Here is a 19,150-nt window from a genome sequence, read left to right as displayed (position 1 = left end):
TTTAAACAGTGCAAGGTGGAATCAATGTTTTGCACAACCGCATGACTGAGGTTGCAAATACCGAGGCTTGAAACGAATTATTTTACGTCGAAGGATGGTTACCACTTGACTATTTATCCCTGCTACCGAATGTGCTGGGGCTTAATCCTTAAAAACTCACTGGAGGGATGATTAAGTAGCTCATTCAACAATTTTCTATCGTTCAGTATCTTCTGGGCTTCGGCAGCACCGCGTAATTCCTCTGTTTTGCCAAATTATTTTGTCTTCAGAAACATACTCCATTAAAGTGCCTTGGCACACATGCTGCATCACAGTACACACACATACACATACAAAGCTGGCACACACATGCATGCACACTGAAAAAAAAACACACACACACACACACACACACACACACACACACACACACACACACACATACAAGATAATTACTCTGTGAATCAAGATGAATGTGTTTACCCTCTGGTGTAAATTGTATGTGTGTGATAATTGAACTGGTTTGCCTAAACCAGTGCTATTGATTAAATATTAACAGGGAAAATATTAAAACTCTGCAAACAGATTTGTTTTGTCTCTCATGACTCTCCATACATATGAAAGATGCATGAGGTTTAAAATAGGGTGATATAATATAATCAGATTAAAAACACAACCCTCTTCTGCTCAGCTCTTTCACTGGCTCTATATTATCTCTACACACACAAACACACACACACACACACACACACACACACACACACACACACACACACACACACACACACACACACACACACACACACACACACACACACACACAAATACGTTGAGTTTGCTCTTGGATGCTTATGAAACCATTAGACATTTGCCTCTCGTGCTAATGAAATGTACTCACCGAGCCCCAGACAGGAGACACGTAACCCAGATTTCCCCAGGTTCCTATGAAGAAACACATGATAAAAAAATGTAGTGAAAAAAAACTGGGTTGCTTAGGCTCAAGTAAAAAAAATGTGATTGCAATTACTGGTGTTGCTGTGTTTTGCTCTGGGCGCACACATATTTTCCGTCGAAAACAAAGCCAAAATATATTTTGTCTCCACAACATAACTCATAACTGACTGAAATGATATGACAGTAATTTTGCTATTGTGGAGCTTACAATGCAGGCAACAAAAATGACTTGTAATAAAGATCTATCTTATCATGTTTGATCGAGAGGAGAATCCCTAAATGTGAGGGTCACCTTTATCACACCTGCAATCATGAATCAGAATTAGGAGATTACAGGAGGACAGTTGATTTATTCCATCAATATGAATTTTTTCTGGAAGATTGTTGCCTTCTAAAGACCCTAAAAACTATACTCATAACTGAAACAAAAATGCCACAACAGTTTGTACTGCTGCACTGGGGAGATTGGTACACAATTTTTGGACAAAAGTTGCTCTTTGTTTCTCCCCCCCTAATCCCTATATGTCCTGGATAACAGATAATTTACATCCAGCTGATCCGTGGCAATAATACGGCACTTTTGGCTCTCATTAACACGATGGAAGATGCACTAAGGCAGAGTTCCTGCCACCATCCACTCAGAGTCTCAGCGCTCCATTTAACATTTAGTTTCACAATCTGTGCCACATCATGTCCAACTGAGAGGGGAACTCATGTGGCACAAGTGTTTGATGACTTAACACCACTGATAACAGCAAGAGCCGATTGTTCTCCCTCCAGCCACTACAGGTGTCAACCCACAGAGTGATGTATGGTGATCCACAGCCCCGCGAAGGCAGCCGTCTGAAAGAGGAAGTGATTTCAAGCAAAACGCTGTGAAATTGAGACAGATACTTTTTCGACAGATTCGTCAGGGCCACATGCACACACAGAGCCACCATGACAAGCATCACATGTCATCTTGAGAGGAGAATATGTCAAAATACTTATTTCTTGACACAGAAACAACCTCCCAGTTTGGTCTGAGGATTGTACCTTCTGCTTGGATTTTGCAGAAATTTACTCATTACAACAAATGAGGCCATATGAAATGCCAGCAGTTGTTTTTCTCGTGCCTGTCAACTAATGGCCTGTGCACGACGAGCTGAAGGCGGACTAATCCGAGCCCGTGATATGTAACCGTGCCCTCAGCAAATTAAATTAAGTGTTCAACATGGGGAAGCATCAGTCATCGTGTCAGCAGTTCAGACGAGCTGCCAAGAAGAAAAGGTGGAAAAGATATAAAGAAAGGTCTTAACACATAAACACTTTTTGATACATTTATGGATTCTTTGATGTGTTGCGTATTAAGGCACTGACGACAACACGATGGGAGACATATCTCTCCACAGTCACAAATCGTGGGCTGCGTTCTTGTCTCTGATACGGCGGAGGAGTTTGGATATTGTATCCTCCGTCTCTCTGATGTATTATAGAGTGGGAGCGCAGATCCATGAAAGTGTGGGGGAGGGGCTGCACTGTAGGTTAGAAGTGTGATACTGACTGAATCTCTGTGTGTGTTCTGCCGGGGTGTTATTGAGGGCACACCGCACAGATGATGAAGGATGTTCAGGGCTGAATTTTTAACAAGTTGCTCTGGGTAAAAACATTTGCTTAATGCCTGCATAGCTTGTAAAATGTACATACATTTGCCTTTGGTCTTCATTGACACCGTTAACAGTGACAAGTTGATGCACATTATCATTATCTCCACAATAAGCACGCTTGCAAGAATGTTCCATTTCCAGAACGAGCTGGTTGTTCTTGCAAAATTGCTAACTTTGTTTTTGGAGATCCTCCGTAAGCTATGTTTGCATTGTTTGTGTGACGTTTTAAATGCATTGAAGATGTCTTAATGATAGGAGAAGAACAGAGCTGACGTTCAGTTGGCGGAGAAGCCGCCTCGCTGCTGCATTGTTTTCCCAAGTGAAGCAACAGCACCGGCCATACCTGATTATTAACCACGCAGCCGGCTGTAGCACATTAATAGATCTGTCCAGGTCTGGTAAGTGGGTGCCAGCAGAGGCACATTGCTAAAGAACCTAATGACTCAGGGGATTACAGCATGTCATCAGCAACAAAGGAAGGAAAATGAATAACTTTGTATTCAAGAGAAAATGGGTGCTTGTGTGCACGTGGGAGGGAAAATAGGGCTTCAGAGGCACAAGTTCTTCATATTTTATATTGTAAATGGTCTGATAAACAAACTAAGGAAAGAACAATTTGTCTATGCAAAACTGCACATAAACAACTTTGCAAGCCAGTGGCTGGGCTCGGTCCCTCATGCTTGGATGGTGCCCCAAAGAAGCCTTGAAGTAAAATGACAAATGAGTCATTTAAAGACGCCCCCTCACACAAACCTGTCACCGCTTATGAACATCCTGCGAGCTGCTACTGTATGTAGCCCGTTCTATTCTTAGTGGATCCCCAGTTGAAAAAAAATGAAAAATGGCAACATCTGGATCCATTTATTGTGCTTAAATCTTTGGAGGCCTGACCTTATATTGTAGGAGTTCTTCTTTTTTTCTTCCGAGGAAAGCACTTTTATATTTCTCAAGTCACACCCGGGATCATTTATTCTCCTGATATTGGATTCCTCCAAATCAATATTTTTCTGCTAACACTTTTGTCAAGGTTGTGAGTAAACAGATAAACCTCTTCACTCACTGGGGATTAATACAGACTAAGAAAACCCACACATGTCAACCTTGATGGGCGGAGGGATTAGACAACGCCCACATTCTGGGTTCCCACCACTTTCCTGATGGTAACCATCATGATGTAAGCAAAAATAATTCAGTGCAGGGTAGAAAGGCGTGTCATATTCTAAATATATCAAAGCCAGGGCCTGTGTGGGTGAAAATAAAGTAGGGAAGTGAAATCGAGCACTGCAAGGGAAACAAATGAATAGATTAAGTAGGAGAGAAAAGCCCCAGCAGAGTTGCTGGAAAAAAAAAATACTGACGAAGCCTACAGGCCTGGTTGAATCCTCACCAATGATATAAAACAGGAAATGGATGGAGAAGAGAAGGAGAAAGAGTGCTATAAAGAGAGACAGAAAACAAGACACACAAGCAACAGACTGAGGCTTGCAGAGTTTCAAGACCAAGCCCCGAGTCTAAGCAGATCAAACGCCCTCTACAGATAAAGCATTCTATATGACACAGAATGGGAAATAGGAAATGACAGCCAGCTCCCTACAGGGCCTGCACAACGCGCATGTTTGTATGGTGTGTGTGTGTGTGTGTGTGTGTGTGTGTGTGTGTGTGTGTGTGTGTGTGTGTGTGTGTGTGTGTGTGTGTGTGTGTGTGTGTGTGTGTGTGTGTGTGTGTGATAGAGAGCAAGAGTCTGGACATGACTTTCTGCTTTGTCTTTCCACAGGGCCAAAGTCAACTTTGGTCATTCATATGCAATATGCAGTATACAGTATACACAGTATACACATGAAAAACACTGATATTTTTTACTACGCTGAGCTTGGCTATATTCAAAACGCTCGGACATTTGTTTTTATCCAAACCAATGGTTAAAGAATTTTCATGGAATAACGTATTTGATGCAGAGACGCATGATTGAAGCTAGTGGCCTGTGGGTTGATTCTGTATTGAAAAACATGTGGGCAGATCTGAAGTGGTTGATTCAGAACATTGTGGAGAGCTTAGCAATGTGGGAAAAAAAGAAAATCATGTCATGATAACTGGAAAACCTTCATACAGTAGTGATTTCACAGTTTCTTTTTTGGTTTAGTTTCTGTTCACTTGAATGCATCGACATTAAGAAGCCAAACTGAGACATTTTTAACTGCACTGTCAAGGATCTCAGAAATCATTCTAGAGAAATAAGATGAAAAAGTTGCTTTGTACTGTTATCGTTTCAGCAACTATGATATAAATGCTGAGTTTGATACAGTATCTTGCCAAGCTTATACTTCTGATGCAAACTGGCTTTCTGCTGACCTCAAAGATGAGGATGGCTCAGATAGATTTCACAGATAGCCCAGCCACCAAGCATGGTTTGTAATTTACATTAAATGTATTCTCTTAGTCATCCTGTTATCCACATGCAGCAGTGTTTGCTTTCACTTTCATCCCTTCCAATTATCTCTGTGATAACAGTCTGTTTACAGAGGCCACTTTAGGAGAAAAAGCTAACATTTGATTTGCTATTATAAAACCATTATGCTCGCGGAAAACCATTTTAGTTGTGACCTTTAATTAAAATGCAAAATCCATGCAAAACGTCCTGGCTGTTTAACTGAGAGTTTTTGGCGGATCTGATCCTTGGGGGCTTGTTTGGTCTTTAGGAGCTCCACTCCACAGGGCTCCTGTTGTGCAACACCCTGGCTCATATCATTAGAACTACACATCACAGCAGAACAGCCGTGACATGAATTTAAAATGAATGATGTTGGAACCTAAAATACATCCATTTTTTTTTAAGCCTAATTAAGTTTTTTGATGTATGATAAAAAAAAAAAACTGGGCAAAAACAACAACAGCCCAGAGGGTACCCTCAGCCAAATAGTGTGCCTCTGAGCAAAAGCAGCATGATGGACTCCGGGAGTGCAGACGCACATGAAGTCATGCAAACACGCATGTATGCACACAGGCACCTGCGCATGCACACACATACCCAAAGTTCACTTAAAAAACCCCAACATAAAACACATGGTAGGCAAAAACTAAGCCAATTAGGATTTCTGGTGCATCCTGACAGGAGCCACAGCTGCAGAATATCTGTTATCTTTCTGTGGACGGACAGACGCAGGTTGCATCAGCCCTCAAAACAAGGCTATTAAAAAACTGCAGCCCTCTGTGTAATAATCACATATACCTTGTCCAAACCCACTGAATGATTTGTGGTTCAAAGAAAGACGCTTATTTCTTGCTTACTTCATGCTTAATATGTAAAAAGAATATTCAGTGTGTTCCATGTCAAGTTATTGAATGGAGGTCCTTGACCGAGCTGATTAAAGGCCCCGACATACAGTATAACAGGAACAAAGTACTTTCCACTTGAAAATCATATACTGCATGTCATCAGTAATTTTTCATTATTAAACTACTGAGATCTGAGAAGAGGAAAATCATCCTCCGCTATTAATGATTTAGTTGACTCAGGCAAAATGATAATGTTAAGCAAAACTTCCTTACACCAGTATTTTTGCTTTAAGGGTTGATAGCTCATTGGTTTATTAAATGGAGATGTTTAATTTAAAGGATCAAGCAAAAGGCTCAGCAGATTCATCCATGAATGCAAGGATGACACTTGGGCTGCATCAAACATACGTGGTGGAAACTCTAGCGCTTTTCCTCCAAAACGTTCATGCAGCTCGTTGTGCAACAAGAAAACAAGTGTGAAATACCTTGAAATGATCAGATGGACCCACTGACGTCACTGATTCGAAGTTACAGTATGTTTTTAGGTGTAGTTAGTATTCACTGGTATGCATGAAAATGAAGAAGGCTGACTGAAATATGTTCGAGCTCACTGTGAAGGATTTTAAATTGTTAGACATAGTTTCACTTTGTAGTAATTATGAAATTATAAAATCCTACGGTTTGATTAGAATAATGAATAATAAATGCAAAAGATCGATACAGTATCTTGCCATTCCCTCATTTATAATGCAAACAGGCAATTATTTGTGTACAAACCCCCCTCCCTCATTATATGCATTACTCACACTGTCAACACACAGATGTATACACAGCAGAGAGTGCCTGTCTCTCTGCTGGCCACTGATAAGGCTGCATCCGCAGGAACTGACAGAAGGGATTTTTGCATGCCCATCTGCAGCGCAGCGCTGAACCAACCAAGGGGAATCTTCCCTAAACCTCCTGGACCGTCAGAAGGCCTTCTGCTGCCTAATGACCGTTGTGAACTTCAGTCCAGTCGACCGGGGGCTCCCTAGCAGGAACCAGAAATAATCTGCACAATTTGTGAAGCAAGTAGAAACCGCATGTTTTGTTACATCACATATTTTGGCCGATTTTCATCCTTTTTTGTGGGTTTGTACGTTATATTAAGAGCAAAACAGAGGTCCAGCAGCATTGGAAGGTTTCACCTATAGAACAATTAGAACCACACTATATTTGGCAACACCATATATCGCCATGACAACTAAAATGCTGCAGATGGTGGTATTATTAGTTTATGCTCGCTTGCTCTGCACTCTTCATCTCCTCCTTCAACTTGCACGCATGCATGTAATGCAATGTGCCAAATGCATATGCACGCATGCATGTAATGCAATGTGCCAAATGCATACGCCCACATACACACACACTCTTTGCAAAAAAGTGCTTTTGATTTTGTTATCACGCAGATAAAACTTTAAAGAGTTTGTAAGAGGAGATGGCGTCCAAAACAATACAAGCATCTACTTTAACCAGCTATGAGTCAGTGGTTTGGAAAAAGAAGTAGACAGAGAAATTATCAGACAAACAGGAAGCAAAGAGGGAATGAGATTTTTCATCCAACATTTGCTTCTCTGTGGTGAAATAGGAAATATGCTGAGGGCTTATGGGAAGCTTTCCATTTAACATCTTCCACCTGTTTTCAGAAGGAGCTACAAGAATGAGCAAATCCTCATGTCACAAACCAAAACAAACACATTTTAGATGCACTTCCCATCAGTCCTGCATCAGAACTGCATCTTTCTATCAATTCCTCTCTAAGGAAAATAGAAGCTACAGTGAAACAAGCATGGTGAAAATGTGGTTTCTTTGTTGGTTGCATATGTGACTTTAAATAAAAATTAAAAAAAAGCTTTAAATGATTGATTTAAAAATACAATAACAACACAATTTTAAAATGAATCTTCTTGGTTAATAGAAAAAAGTCTGAATGCTGAACCAGTTAGCACAAGAGTCACCCGTCTTGTTTGGTGCTGGGGAACAGATTGAAGTTGGCCATTTCAATGTTGTTATGGAAACGAGATGAGATTGTGTGACAAGTAGACACTTACACATTTAGCTGCTCCGCATCCAATCTGCCGCCATTCTGCTAATTGCCTCTTTTGTGTGAACTGACCCGCGTGCCCCAATTTTCTCTTTCGTTCACTTTCTAATTCTGCCTTTTTGTTTTCTCTGTCTTCCATTTCTTTTTTCTAAATCAATCCCTTCCCATCATCTCCCATTCGCTCAGTCCCTCCGTGCGTCTCTGTTGACCCTGTAAGCAAAAAATGTCACCTTTTTTCAAGAGTGAGCTGAAAGCTACTATTTAACTCCTCGGGTCTGGGTTTACTACTCATACAGACACACTCATGAAGACACACAAAGACAAACACACAATGACACTTTCCGAATGTACTGTGTGGTCATGGCCAGTTATTGAGAGCTATATGCAGCCTGGTTGGAGTCTTATACTGATGCTGGTGGTATTGAATTAGCTCATGAGAGACCTTCAAGATCAAACCCAGTGAGGTAAAGTGCTGTAGATTCAAAGAATGCACTTCATCATAATGTCAGTTGCATATTTCATTGTTTGTTTTTTAACCTATTTTATTGGTAATGTTAGTTTTATTTCTCTTGCACATTCAAATTGTTTTACTACTGCTTCTCCTGCCATTAATATCTTGTATATAAAGCATCACCATTTAGTCAAATCTTCTCATACTAAACCTTATGGTACCCATACTGTACTGTTGCATCACCTATGCTCCCAAATTTGCTCCGCACCACTTTCTTGGGCAGCTTCAATATGAAAATTTCAGTTTTGTATTTTTCTCTTATCTGTACATGTTGATGGGACTGCATCACACTGTATGGTTATTATGGTTCATATCTTGTATTCATGATATAAGTATGGTAATATATTTGTGACAGGTCCTTTCATGTTATGGAATCATATTTATTTCCAGGGTATTATCTATATGCACTAACAGGTGTAATTTGAGTAATATGCCCTTCTCTATCTGTCATTACCAGACCATAATATCTCGTCTCTCTTCAAAAAACACTTGAAAGCAATTAAACACAACTCCAAACAATCTTTACAATTCCAGATCCTAGTTTGCTGAAGCCCTGTTAAATCATATAGAGTTGCCAATAAATCTGCATCTTGGAAAAGTGTTTTTTATCTTGACACAATCACACACACACACACACACACACACACACACACACACACACACACACACACACACACACACACACACACACACACACACACACACACACACACACACACACACACACACACCATCCCACTCATCACCTGTCATTGCTCATTTATCTTCATTGTCTCCATCAGGGCCCTTTTAATATATCTAGTCTCTCCTCTCATTTGAGGTATCTTGTTTTTCTTCCATTTCTAGCATATTATATTGTGTTGTCATTCATATTCAGTTTTTATATTTCTTCCTCTCACATTCAGGGGTTTGTTAGGCTTTTAGCACTGGGCAGGAATACTAAAACTAAACTAACTAAAACTATGTACACCTCCTCCTTCCTCACTCCTTTTTTCCCACACAATCTCTCCCACCATTCTACGTACCGGTACTTCATGCCGGTGAGCTTGGCGGTGGACTCCTTCAGGTTGTGGTGGTAGCGGTGGGTGAAGGAGCCCAGGCTGCGAGCTATCAGGGCCACGGTGCGGAAGCGGGCGCGGGCCTGGCTGGTCGTGTTGGGGCTGGTGGCGTTCTGCTTGCTGTGCTCGCCGTTACGCGGGGCCTTCAGCCCATGGTCCGTACACGCAAAGGACACCTGCATGGCTGTTAGCAAAGGCCACTAGAGCTGCTCCGAGATAAACAAGGCTTTGTTTGTGTCCTTAAAGTACTAAACTGTCTTTTTTTTTCTGTCTGTGGAACTTCGATTTTGTCCTTGTTGTTCTTATGTGAAGTTGAAAGTGGTCAGTGGTCCAGGCCAGTTCTGCCTCATATGGAAATCCCAGGCAGGAATGACGGGAGCATGAGATTGTTCAGTTTCTTTTAGGAGAAGAATCTCAAGCTGATATTAGGTCAAGATTGGACATAGCGGTAGTGAAGTCCTGGTCAGTGTGTGAGGAGTTGAGACAGGGATCCTGTGCCGGTCCGACTCCACCTGAATATATGGGAGAGGATGGAGATGGAGGGAGAGGGATGAAGGAGAAGAGGCACTGAATGAGTCGCTGAAGGAGTCGCTCAATTGAGAAGAGCACTTGAGAGCGTGTGTGTTGCAAAGGGTTAGAGGGGTGAGGGTAGAAGATGTGGGGAGACGTGGAAGATGTTCTGCTAAACAGTGAAAGAAGAGAAAAACCCTTGGAAACCTCTCTGTATTCTCTTTTTCCGTTTTCTCCTCTTTAGCGTGTTCCGCTCACACCTCTAATATGCCTCAATGTGGCGGTATGAAGAATGAGAGCAATTCTGCCCTAGTTTTTTCTTGCCCTTCTATCTCATTTTTCACTTTCTGCATCCTGTTATATCTTCCTCTCCTCTTCCCACATAAACTGCACTTTTCCGTTTCCAACTCAAATTTGGTTTCTTGCTTATTTCTGATAAGTCCATTTCCGTTCACAAAGTCTGCCTCTTATTCCTCTTTTAATGCGTTTTTCTTTTATGGGTGTCTGGGACGATTTGTCGGGCAGCAAGGAGTTGTGGGTGGCTGGGGAATATTTCTCGCCCACCAACCGCGGCTAAGCCTTTCAGTAAAAAAGCCCCTGAAGTGGGGAGAGTAACGCCGGTCCACCACACCGGTCTTTCGACACTGTACACATATGCACAAAAACACGCATAATCACAGACACCCTCTGACACACATCATGCTTTCACAGAAAAGCAAATGCCTGCAAATTAACACTCACAAAAATATTTTCTGATACAAGTGTTCTTACACACGGTGAGTCGTCCCTGAGAAACACAGAAGGGATTCTTGATTGACGGGTTCCCTCCTGCAACTTTGAGAGGAACCAAGTGTTGTTAGACAGCGAGAGGAGACCCCGCAAAGATCCGCATCCCAACAGAAAGCGTCAAACAGCAGCAGCGTTTCCAGCAGCTGTCCTCAGATCCGGCAAACAGCGTTGTCCCGTCTCCAAAGTCCCTGAGCAAGTAACACAGGCTTTATGGTCCCCGGCTTTGCAGCAAGAACGCTCTGTTTGATAAAGGGACCCCGGAATGGTAACAGACAAGCGGAGAGGAGGAGGAGGAGGAGGAGGAGGAGGAGGAGGAGGAGAAAGCAGGATGCATGGTACCTCACTTCAGGGAGAAGAGGACAGATGCAGTGAGGAGGCGAGTAACGGCGCGTGCTGAGTGTGGAGAGAGAGTGAGCCATGCGCTGAATGAGCGAGAGACACCGTGTACAGGCTACTGGCTCAGGCTGACTGGTTGAAAGAACTGCAGTGTTTTTTCACTATGGCGCCACTCACTCACACAGAGAGAGAGAGAGAGAGAGGGAGGAAGAGGTATATATTCTGAATGGAAATCCCATGAGCAGAGTTGATGTGAGTTTGTGTGCGAGTTCATTTACTTCTGGCAGATTGTTAAAGTGGCATATTGTTGTTGATTGCAGTAACATACATGTGAATGTCACAGCTACACTTCACTTTGCTGGTGACGACTTAAGAGGCATTTTACTCACGACACCCTCTCTTTGTTGTCTGCCATTACAGTGCATGCCCTCTTTACACATGCAGGAACATATACAATCATGTGCTAAGTACCAACTGCTAATATAAGACCCTTGTACAAATAGCGTATCAACAATTCATGTTTTGTACTGTTAGAAATGACAGGCTATAGAACCCAGAGAGACCGAGACGGACATGGACAAGGACACGGACATCTCAGAGCAGATGTTAAGTGGCACACTGAAATAAAACATAAACCAGTATTCAGGAAGCACAGCATCTTACTGTCCTCCCCCACTGAGCAGTAATGTGACAATGTAGGATTTCATGGTTCATTGAACATCCAAGAACCTCGAGGCCATCACAGTTTTATTTATATCCTTGTTGTGATTGTCATTTTTTATGCCAAAGTTGGCTTCTGGGTCAGCGAGGGGGATATTTATATATATAAATATATTGAGAAGCTATATGTTAATTAATGAAATGTAATGTATCTGTATCTGAGTTGAGTTTTCACGTGTGCCTTTAGTCCTAAACGCCATAGACATTAATGCAGTGCAATGATTTAACCCTAAATCGTTTTGTCACATGACCTCCAGGGATCGAACAATGCATGACATTTGTCACTATATCATGACTTGTCCTTTCAAGCTCCGATAATTATAGAAGACAAATATTCCTTAAAGGGATATTGCAGTGATTTGCACTTCCACAAAATTGAAGGATTGACAAGACATGTTTTGTCCCCCAGTATATATCAAGATCATAGACTGTATGCAGACGTAGTCATCGGGACATCGCCCATTCTTTATCGCCATATTGTTTTTTTTGGCAACCAATGAACGGAGGTTACCATATTTGGAATTCGGAGGATAGATGTAGAGACTCTCTGGTAGCAGCAGCAACCTGCCAATCACGATAAGCCCGCCCTTAAGCATACTCCGCCTTATGATCTTTTGACTTCCAAACTGAACAAGAATTTACTAAATGAAAATCATGCTGTATTGAACAAGACTTGAAAGTATTAATTGAGACCATAAACTCAAGTTTACAATGTTTACTGAGGGAATAAATCAAGTGAGAAGTAGAGTCATTTTCTCAAGGACTTACATACAATTGGACTACTTTTTGCAACCAGAGGAGTCGCCCCCTGCCGGTAAATAGAGAAAATGCAAGTTCTAAGATACTTCCGCATTGGCTTCACTCTGCAGACCCGGAGGTTGCCGCCTAGTCAAGATCCTTAAAATCCTTGATCTTCCCATAATGCAACTTGATTGAGTCATTTGTAAGACCCTCCTTGCTTGTTAAATGCTTATGTCTATTACACTCACGTCTTGAATAACAAAGGCTTTCTACAAAGGATTTGAAGTCTCAAAGCCCGAACTGACATCATCAGGATTACTTTGCAGAATTTGGAAAGCTCCCTCCAGAGTCCCAGAAGCCATTATACGACTGAATAACTGTTTTCACAGGACCAGAAGCTCTCTCTTTGAACTGATGTTGATGTGTAAAATTCACAGAGAGCCCCTTTAAATCACACAAACTTTCAGGTGAACAAAAAACAGCTGCCATTTCAGCATCTTGTAACTCTCTCTGCCCCATGGGCAAAACCCTGATTTGGCTTGATCATGTTGTTCGCACTGGAGAGGTAACTGCACAATTGTACAAAGTTGCGATCATTTCATTAATGTCACCAGCACCATACCTACATCTCCCTCCCTGAAGATCCTATTTAAAAGTGTGTCAGTCCAAAGCGTCAACTAGAACTGTTACGTTCTCGGCTGAAATCCCCAACGGGCGATAACGCTGTTACCCTGAGGCAAACCACTCCGCTTTAATTGCTCCATTAAGAACCTATAATAAAGTTATAAAACTCTGTTGCTAAAACCTCCATCTACTACACACACATGTTGAAATAAATGAGCCATGACTCTGCACTGAGGAGCCTTATAAATACCTCTAACCCAACCCTGGATTTCCTGCAGTGTGGAACATCTGTCAACTTGATAGCACTCCAAAACGCTGCATCTATCTATGAATAGAAAAACAGTGATTCTCTTTACCTACAATAGCCACCCTCTGCAACATTAGACTCAATGTCCCACAATTAGAGCTCTCTAAACAGTGCACAGTTTACCCTTGTGTTCAAAAGGTTTAGTCACTGTCTAATAGAGTCCTTATGATCACTAGCCTCCTATTGCATAAATGAGAGATGATAAGAGGGAGAACCTTTCCATGCTGTCTGTGACGTCACTGCTGCAGCAGTCCAAGTCTCTCGCATCTTGATCACTTCTTTCTTGCTGTATTTTCCTCCGCATTCCCCCTTTTCAATCAAATCCTCTGTCCGTCTGTTAGCTCTTTTCTCTCATCTACCCGTCTCCCACCTCTCCCCTTTAAATCACAATTTAAGACAGCACGCTCCCTCACTCCAAGCCCATAGTCTTTGCCCTATGCTGCAGATTAGACAGCAGCGCATGTGATTGGGATTCACTGCGCGTACGACACCACAGAGGAAGAATTGGTTGTTTAATCTGCCTAAATAGGGAGGGTACAGACTCTGTGCAGACATAATGGTCACAGTTATTAAGCGCCAAATTTCACTCCGGGCCAGCAAACACCCATGAAATATTGATGATGAAGCTCGACTCTAAATCCGAAAAGGGAACATACATATGTGAAGGATTTGACTGAAAATGCAAGGTCATCATCATCATCGGCACCATCCTTCACCAAAAGCATCAATTCTGTCATCTACTTATATTATGTTGTCATCCACATCATCACCCCATCACTCCTATTACCAACAATATCATCATTTCCACCACCATCATTATGACATTTACCATTATCACCAATCATCATCATTATCAACTTCTGCCACGATCTCATCTCAGTTTGAAGCCCCTGCATTTGGTGACACTGATGAATGCTGACATCTTTACTGTAACAGCCCCTACATAAGCCCAGTGACCTTATGCATCTGCCCAGCAGGCATTGGGCATCATAGCGGGGATATATTGAATGATAGAGGGAAGTGGATGCAGAGTTATTTATTGTCTAATGGTGAGGTGCTCAGTGGTTCATTGATTCAGTATTGATGAAAGGCTGTACATGAACAGATTCAACCTCAGGATAAATGGCTCACAAGCTCACTTTGGAGTTGTAGCTTTTATGTATCAGGTGTTATTGAAACCAAATTTGCCTTGGGCAGAGGTTTTCAAAGCTGGAGGCGGGAAGCTCAATGAAGGGAAGTGAAAAAATATTGCTTTACGTTATAAAAAGATCACATAGAATAGCTGTATTGTGTTTGATTTAGTTAAAGAGATAGTTCAGAGATACAGTAGTATTGGGGAATATTACTACCCACTTTTCCAAGATCAGAAACTAATAAACTTTTTTTATGTTTTTGCTGTAGTCTCCCTGGCCAAGGGAGCTCATCCTAAATGTTCTCCTGCCATACCGGCAGTGCTTATATGTACCAGTGTGCATTACTGCATAGCTTCTAGCGCCCCAAAGGCACTCTCTTCTTGCACAGCTCATGCTGCCTCAGCCATTTCTTTGGCCATAAACTCTGGCCCAAATAAAGTAGGCTGCTTATCAGCAGAAACACTGTTAAATCTATCCTTGTCTAAAACATTTTCCTCACTTATAGTCTATAATTATTTATATTTTTGCTGCTGGAAACATAGCTAGTTTGCAATATAACAGAAGAGAACTAGGATGTTAGGTTCTTGAGCGGCATAGAGGGCATCAATGACTATTACATTACATTACAGTCATTTAGCAGACGCTTTTATCCAAAGCTACTTACAATAAGTGAATTCAACATAGGTATTCAAGAGAACTACTAGTCACTAAAAGACATAAGTGCATCTCCTTTCTTAAACAAGCATCTAAGAGCATAAACCAGAGCAAAAGTACAGTGCAGAAACAAACTAATACGAATACAATAAGTGCAACAAACTAATACGAATACAATAAGTGCTAAGTGGAAGTCTCAGGGTAGTACTTCTTGAAGAGGTGACTATGTTTTCATGCACACTCATTTTCGATTTAATCTAAATATACAATTCCGAATTTGATATGGCTCATGTAAGCATCATATTCCCTTTGGACATTCTCAATTAGGCCATTTTCCGAATGGAGCATTTTCCCAACTAATTAGGAATATACGTCTCAATAGGGGCTTCAAGGTCCTTTACGACACTCGGCCTATTTCCTGTTCACGACCAGTTCTGTACAGTGTACACAAAACAAATAGCCAAAAGTTTGCAAAGCTTGAGTAGAGATGCATGCCCAAAAAAAAAGCCCACATTAATTTCTGATCGGAAAAAGAAACGGACAACCTCCCACATACACACACTTTTAAGCATTATGAATGCCTTGGACATCAACAGGTTTTTGGATTTGTACAAATATTGCAACGCCGATCTTTTTAAGACGGTGGTTGACAGTCGTACAAGTCAGCAACCGGTGAAAATCATATTTTGACACAACAAAGCAAAATGTCACAAGCTGCCCCAGTCGTTTCACATGATAAACACCATGTAAGGGCTTCCACCCCTGTCAAACACAGCCGACGATTGCATCAACATGGGATTAACTGACTAATCCTAGATCTGATATAAAAGCAATAGCAGATCATGTGCTGTTCATGTCTCAGGTGAGATCACCATCCAATCACAGGCCCCCCTAATGGGCATCAGTTGTGTATTGCGCAAATGGGCGAATTCCTGACATAAAAAAATTATTAAGGTTTCGGTAATGTCTGATATTGCTGGTTGTTTGATATTTAGGATTAACATACAAATATGGATAAACGTGCAAAAAACTAAAACTGTGCCACTACAACAGACAATGGGAAGCAAAAAAGATGATAGCCTTCTGTACTTTACTTACTTTGAACAAGATGGAATTAAATATACACATATTTTTGCCTTTTGAATTGGATAAGAATATACAATGGATAAACACCATACTGCTGTGACACCGCGGCAGGCCCACCTTTAGTAAGAAAGTCAACCCTTTAATAGTGTTATGTGCCATACTAATAAAAATGCCCTGCCGAGAGTGAGAATAGTAATACCACTCTCCTGCCTTTATGCTAATTTGAAGCGTAAGCTAGCAATTAGCTTAAAGACTAGAACCAGTGAGCTAACGTTAGGGTCTGTCCAAATGTAACAAATGTAAAGACAACGAGTCACAGCATCTGGCCAAGAAATAGTGCATTAACCTCTGTAAAATCCCAAACTCATCCCTTTCTCTATATAGATATGAAGAGCATTTATCCAACGTTAGCAGCAAACAACTATTTGCAATGTAAATATATTATTTTAGCGGAGTAAATTAATGTTGTTAATGTAAGGTTACGTCTATCTGCGCACAGAATGAAGTCGCTATCCCTCTGGATTTGTTGCAATCCGAGTTTCTCCATCCTTTGTTTACAAAGCCGGCAGGCCCTTCCCGCCTTTTAATGCATGTAAGTACACGTGCCCTACTGGCTAGCTCCAGGCTGCTTCTCTGCACTGACCTCATACAGTAGTTACATGGTGTCAGTAGTTATGGTGTCAGTACATAAGTAGCCCTACCATCTGGTCCTTCTTTAGGTAAACACTGTAAACTGTCAGCACTCTTGCTATTGCTTGCACCGTTAGCACTTTTAGCACCGTTAGCTGCTAGCCGCCTACTCAGCCATCACAGTGTTATAAAACCAGGTGGAGGCAAATGTGCTCTGAATTTAGCTCTCTTGTCAAGAGTTATTATTATTAGTCACATTACTATCCCTATTTTCATGGCTATAATTCTACTGTAATACTTGCTGCTGTTATTATAAGTAGTCTTATTATATGAATCATTTATGTCATATACATTGAATGTGTTGTATCTAAGAACTGTTATGCTGCTCATTCTGTACACATGACATCTATTGCATTCTGTCCATCCTGGGAGAAGGATCCCTCCTCTGTCGTTCTCCCATAGGTTTCTTCCTTTTTTCTCCCTGTTAAAGGGGTTTTTTAGGGGAGTTTTTCCTGTGCCGATGTGAGGGAAGGACAGAGGATGTCGCATGTGCACAGATTGTAAAGCCCTCTGAGGCAAATTTGTAATTTGTGATTCTGGGCTATACAAAATAAACTGAATTGAATTGAAAAAAGTTAAATCAAAAGTTTGATACCACTGTATGAAGCTACAGCCAGCAGTCGGCTTATTTAGCTTAGTTCAAAGACTAGAACGGGGACACAGCTGGTGCCATGCCATTGTTCAGATGGCCTTATAATCCGAAACCCCAATGGTCTAAAAAATGTCCAATTGGAACGGAAGCCCATCTACCAGAAAACACACGGCCATTGTTTCAAAGGCCCATTCCTCTGAAAATACAGACTCTCTGTGCAAGGGAAAGAAACACATGGCTAATTATGATGCTATATATTGTTACCCTACAGCGAACTAATCTCACCCCAGCCTAAACCTAACCAAAAATCAGGAAGGTCCAGCAAGAAAGTCTTATGCTTGTTTCCAATCAAGATACTTTATGGTCCAGCAGGTAAACCCTGTTAAATCACACCTTGTGGTTTAAACACTTTCGTTTTTAGATGAAACAAATAAGGTATGACACACTCATTAGTAAAAAAAAATGTAGTGGTGTTGGCAGCAGATTTATTACAGAGTTTACAGGCTAAATGTTTCCCCAATCCCATGGCTTCTATGCTTTACGCTAAGCCAACCGTCTCTACCAGCAAAAATGAACCCTTTTATCAAATTTTTTGCAAGAATGCAAATAAGTTTATTTTCTGAAATGTCAATATATTCTTATACGAGAATCTCTTTCTTTTAATAGATAATTTTATGCTTGATGTACAGTCAAGGTAGAATCCAAAATAGGCTATGACTCACTCATGTGGTTCAAACTGCTTGTTACAGTTTTACATTTTAGTTTCTTATTTTACACACCCACAATCAGATTTGTTATCAAGTAGAATGGATTTGGCATCATCTATATACCAATCAATACTGTGAGTGTGAACCGAGGAAAAGAGAAAGATAATTGGACTTCATTCAGCCTCACGTCCATTAATTGTTTATCTGATCATCACTGCTGAAAGCTCTCTTTCTCTCTGCTTTGCTATGACAATCAACTCAAACATAAGCCCTTTACTATACTTCATTACTTATTCAAATCCTCAGTCTTTCCACAGTACTGCATCCTGCCGTGGCTAGTGAAGATGAAGCCGCATGTCTGATGGTCGCCTCATGTGCCTTAAACGTCAAGTCTAATTGTGGATGGGAATTAGTGCTGAGTCTCGCTGTGCTAAGAAGGACTCTTCCTTATCAGGAGATGATGAAAGCATAAGGTATTTAACAGAACAGGGACCCCGCTGAGAAGAGTTAAACTTTAATCCTTACTTCCAGTGGTTTATTAATGACACAAATTGACAAACAGGCTGCTGTTTACCCTCATTGGTCTTAAACTAAGTTCACATTTAAGTTGCAGTTAATTTAGCAGAATCAACATAATGAGCCAAAATGATGCAAAACATGCATGTTGTAAATCTCCTTCTACAAGCTCTCTAACACTATATCAGAAAAAGCAGCATGGCCTGAATTTATTTCATTTGTCTGAATATACTAATGCATG

The 19,150-nt window shown here is 41.2% G+C and overlaps 1 protein-coding gene across 2 annotated transcripts in view; it reads right to left on the bottom strand.

Annotated features, from left to right (window-relative positions):
- The window catches only part of kcnab1b (potassium voltage-gated channel subfamily A regulatory beta subunit 1b), a 36,984-nt gene that overhangs the window by 17,507 nt on the left and 327 nt on the right, over positions 1-19,150 (bottom strand). The window contains exons 1-2 of one of the 2 annotated variants that reach the window (XM_054626839.1): positions 9,472-9,686; positions 878-921 (exon numbers count right to left, since the gene is read on the bottom strand). In XM_054626839.1, the coding sequence (XP_054482814.1) occupies positions 878-921; positions 9,472-9,686 (259 nt within the window). Of the gene's footprint in view, positions 1-877; positions 922-9,471; positions 9,687-19,150 lie in introns of those variants that run through there. The other variant, XM_054626837.1, reaches the window with a different exon arrangement.

This window comes from Anoplopoma fimbria, chromosome 3 (assembly GCF_027596085.1).
Source record: "Anoplopoma fimbria isolate UVic2021 breed Golden Eagle Sablefish chromosome 3, Afim_UVic_2022, whole genome shotgun sequence".
Classification (NCBI taxonomy): domain Eukaryota; kingdom Metazoa; phylum Chordata; class Actinopteri; order Perciformes; family Anoplopomatidae; genus Anoplopoma; species Anoplopoma fimbria.
This window is presented reverse-complemented; position numbering and strand designations above follow the sequence as displayed.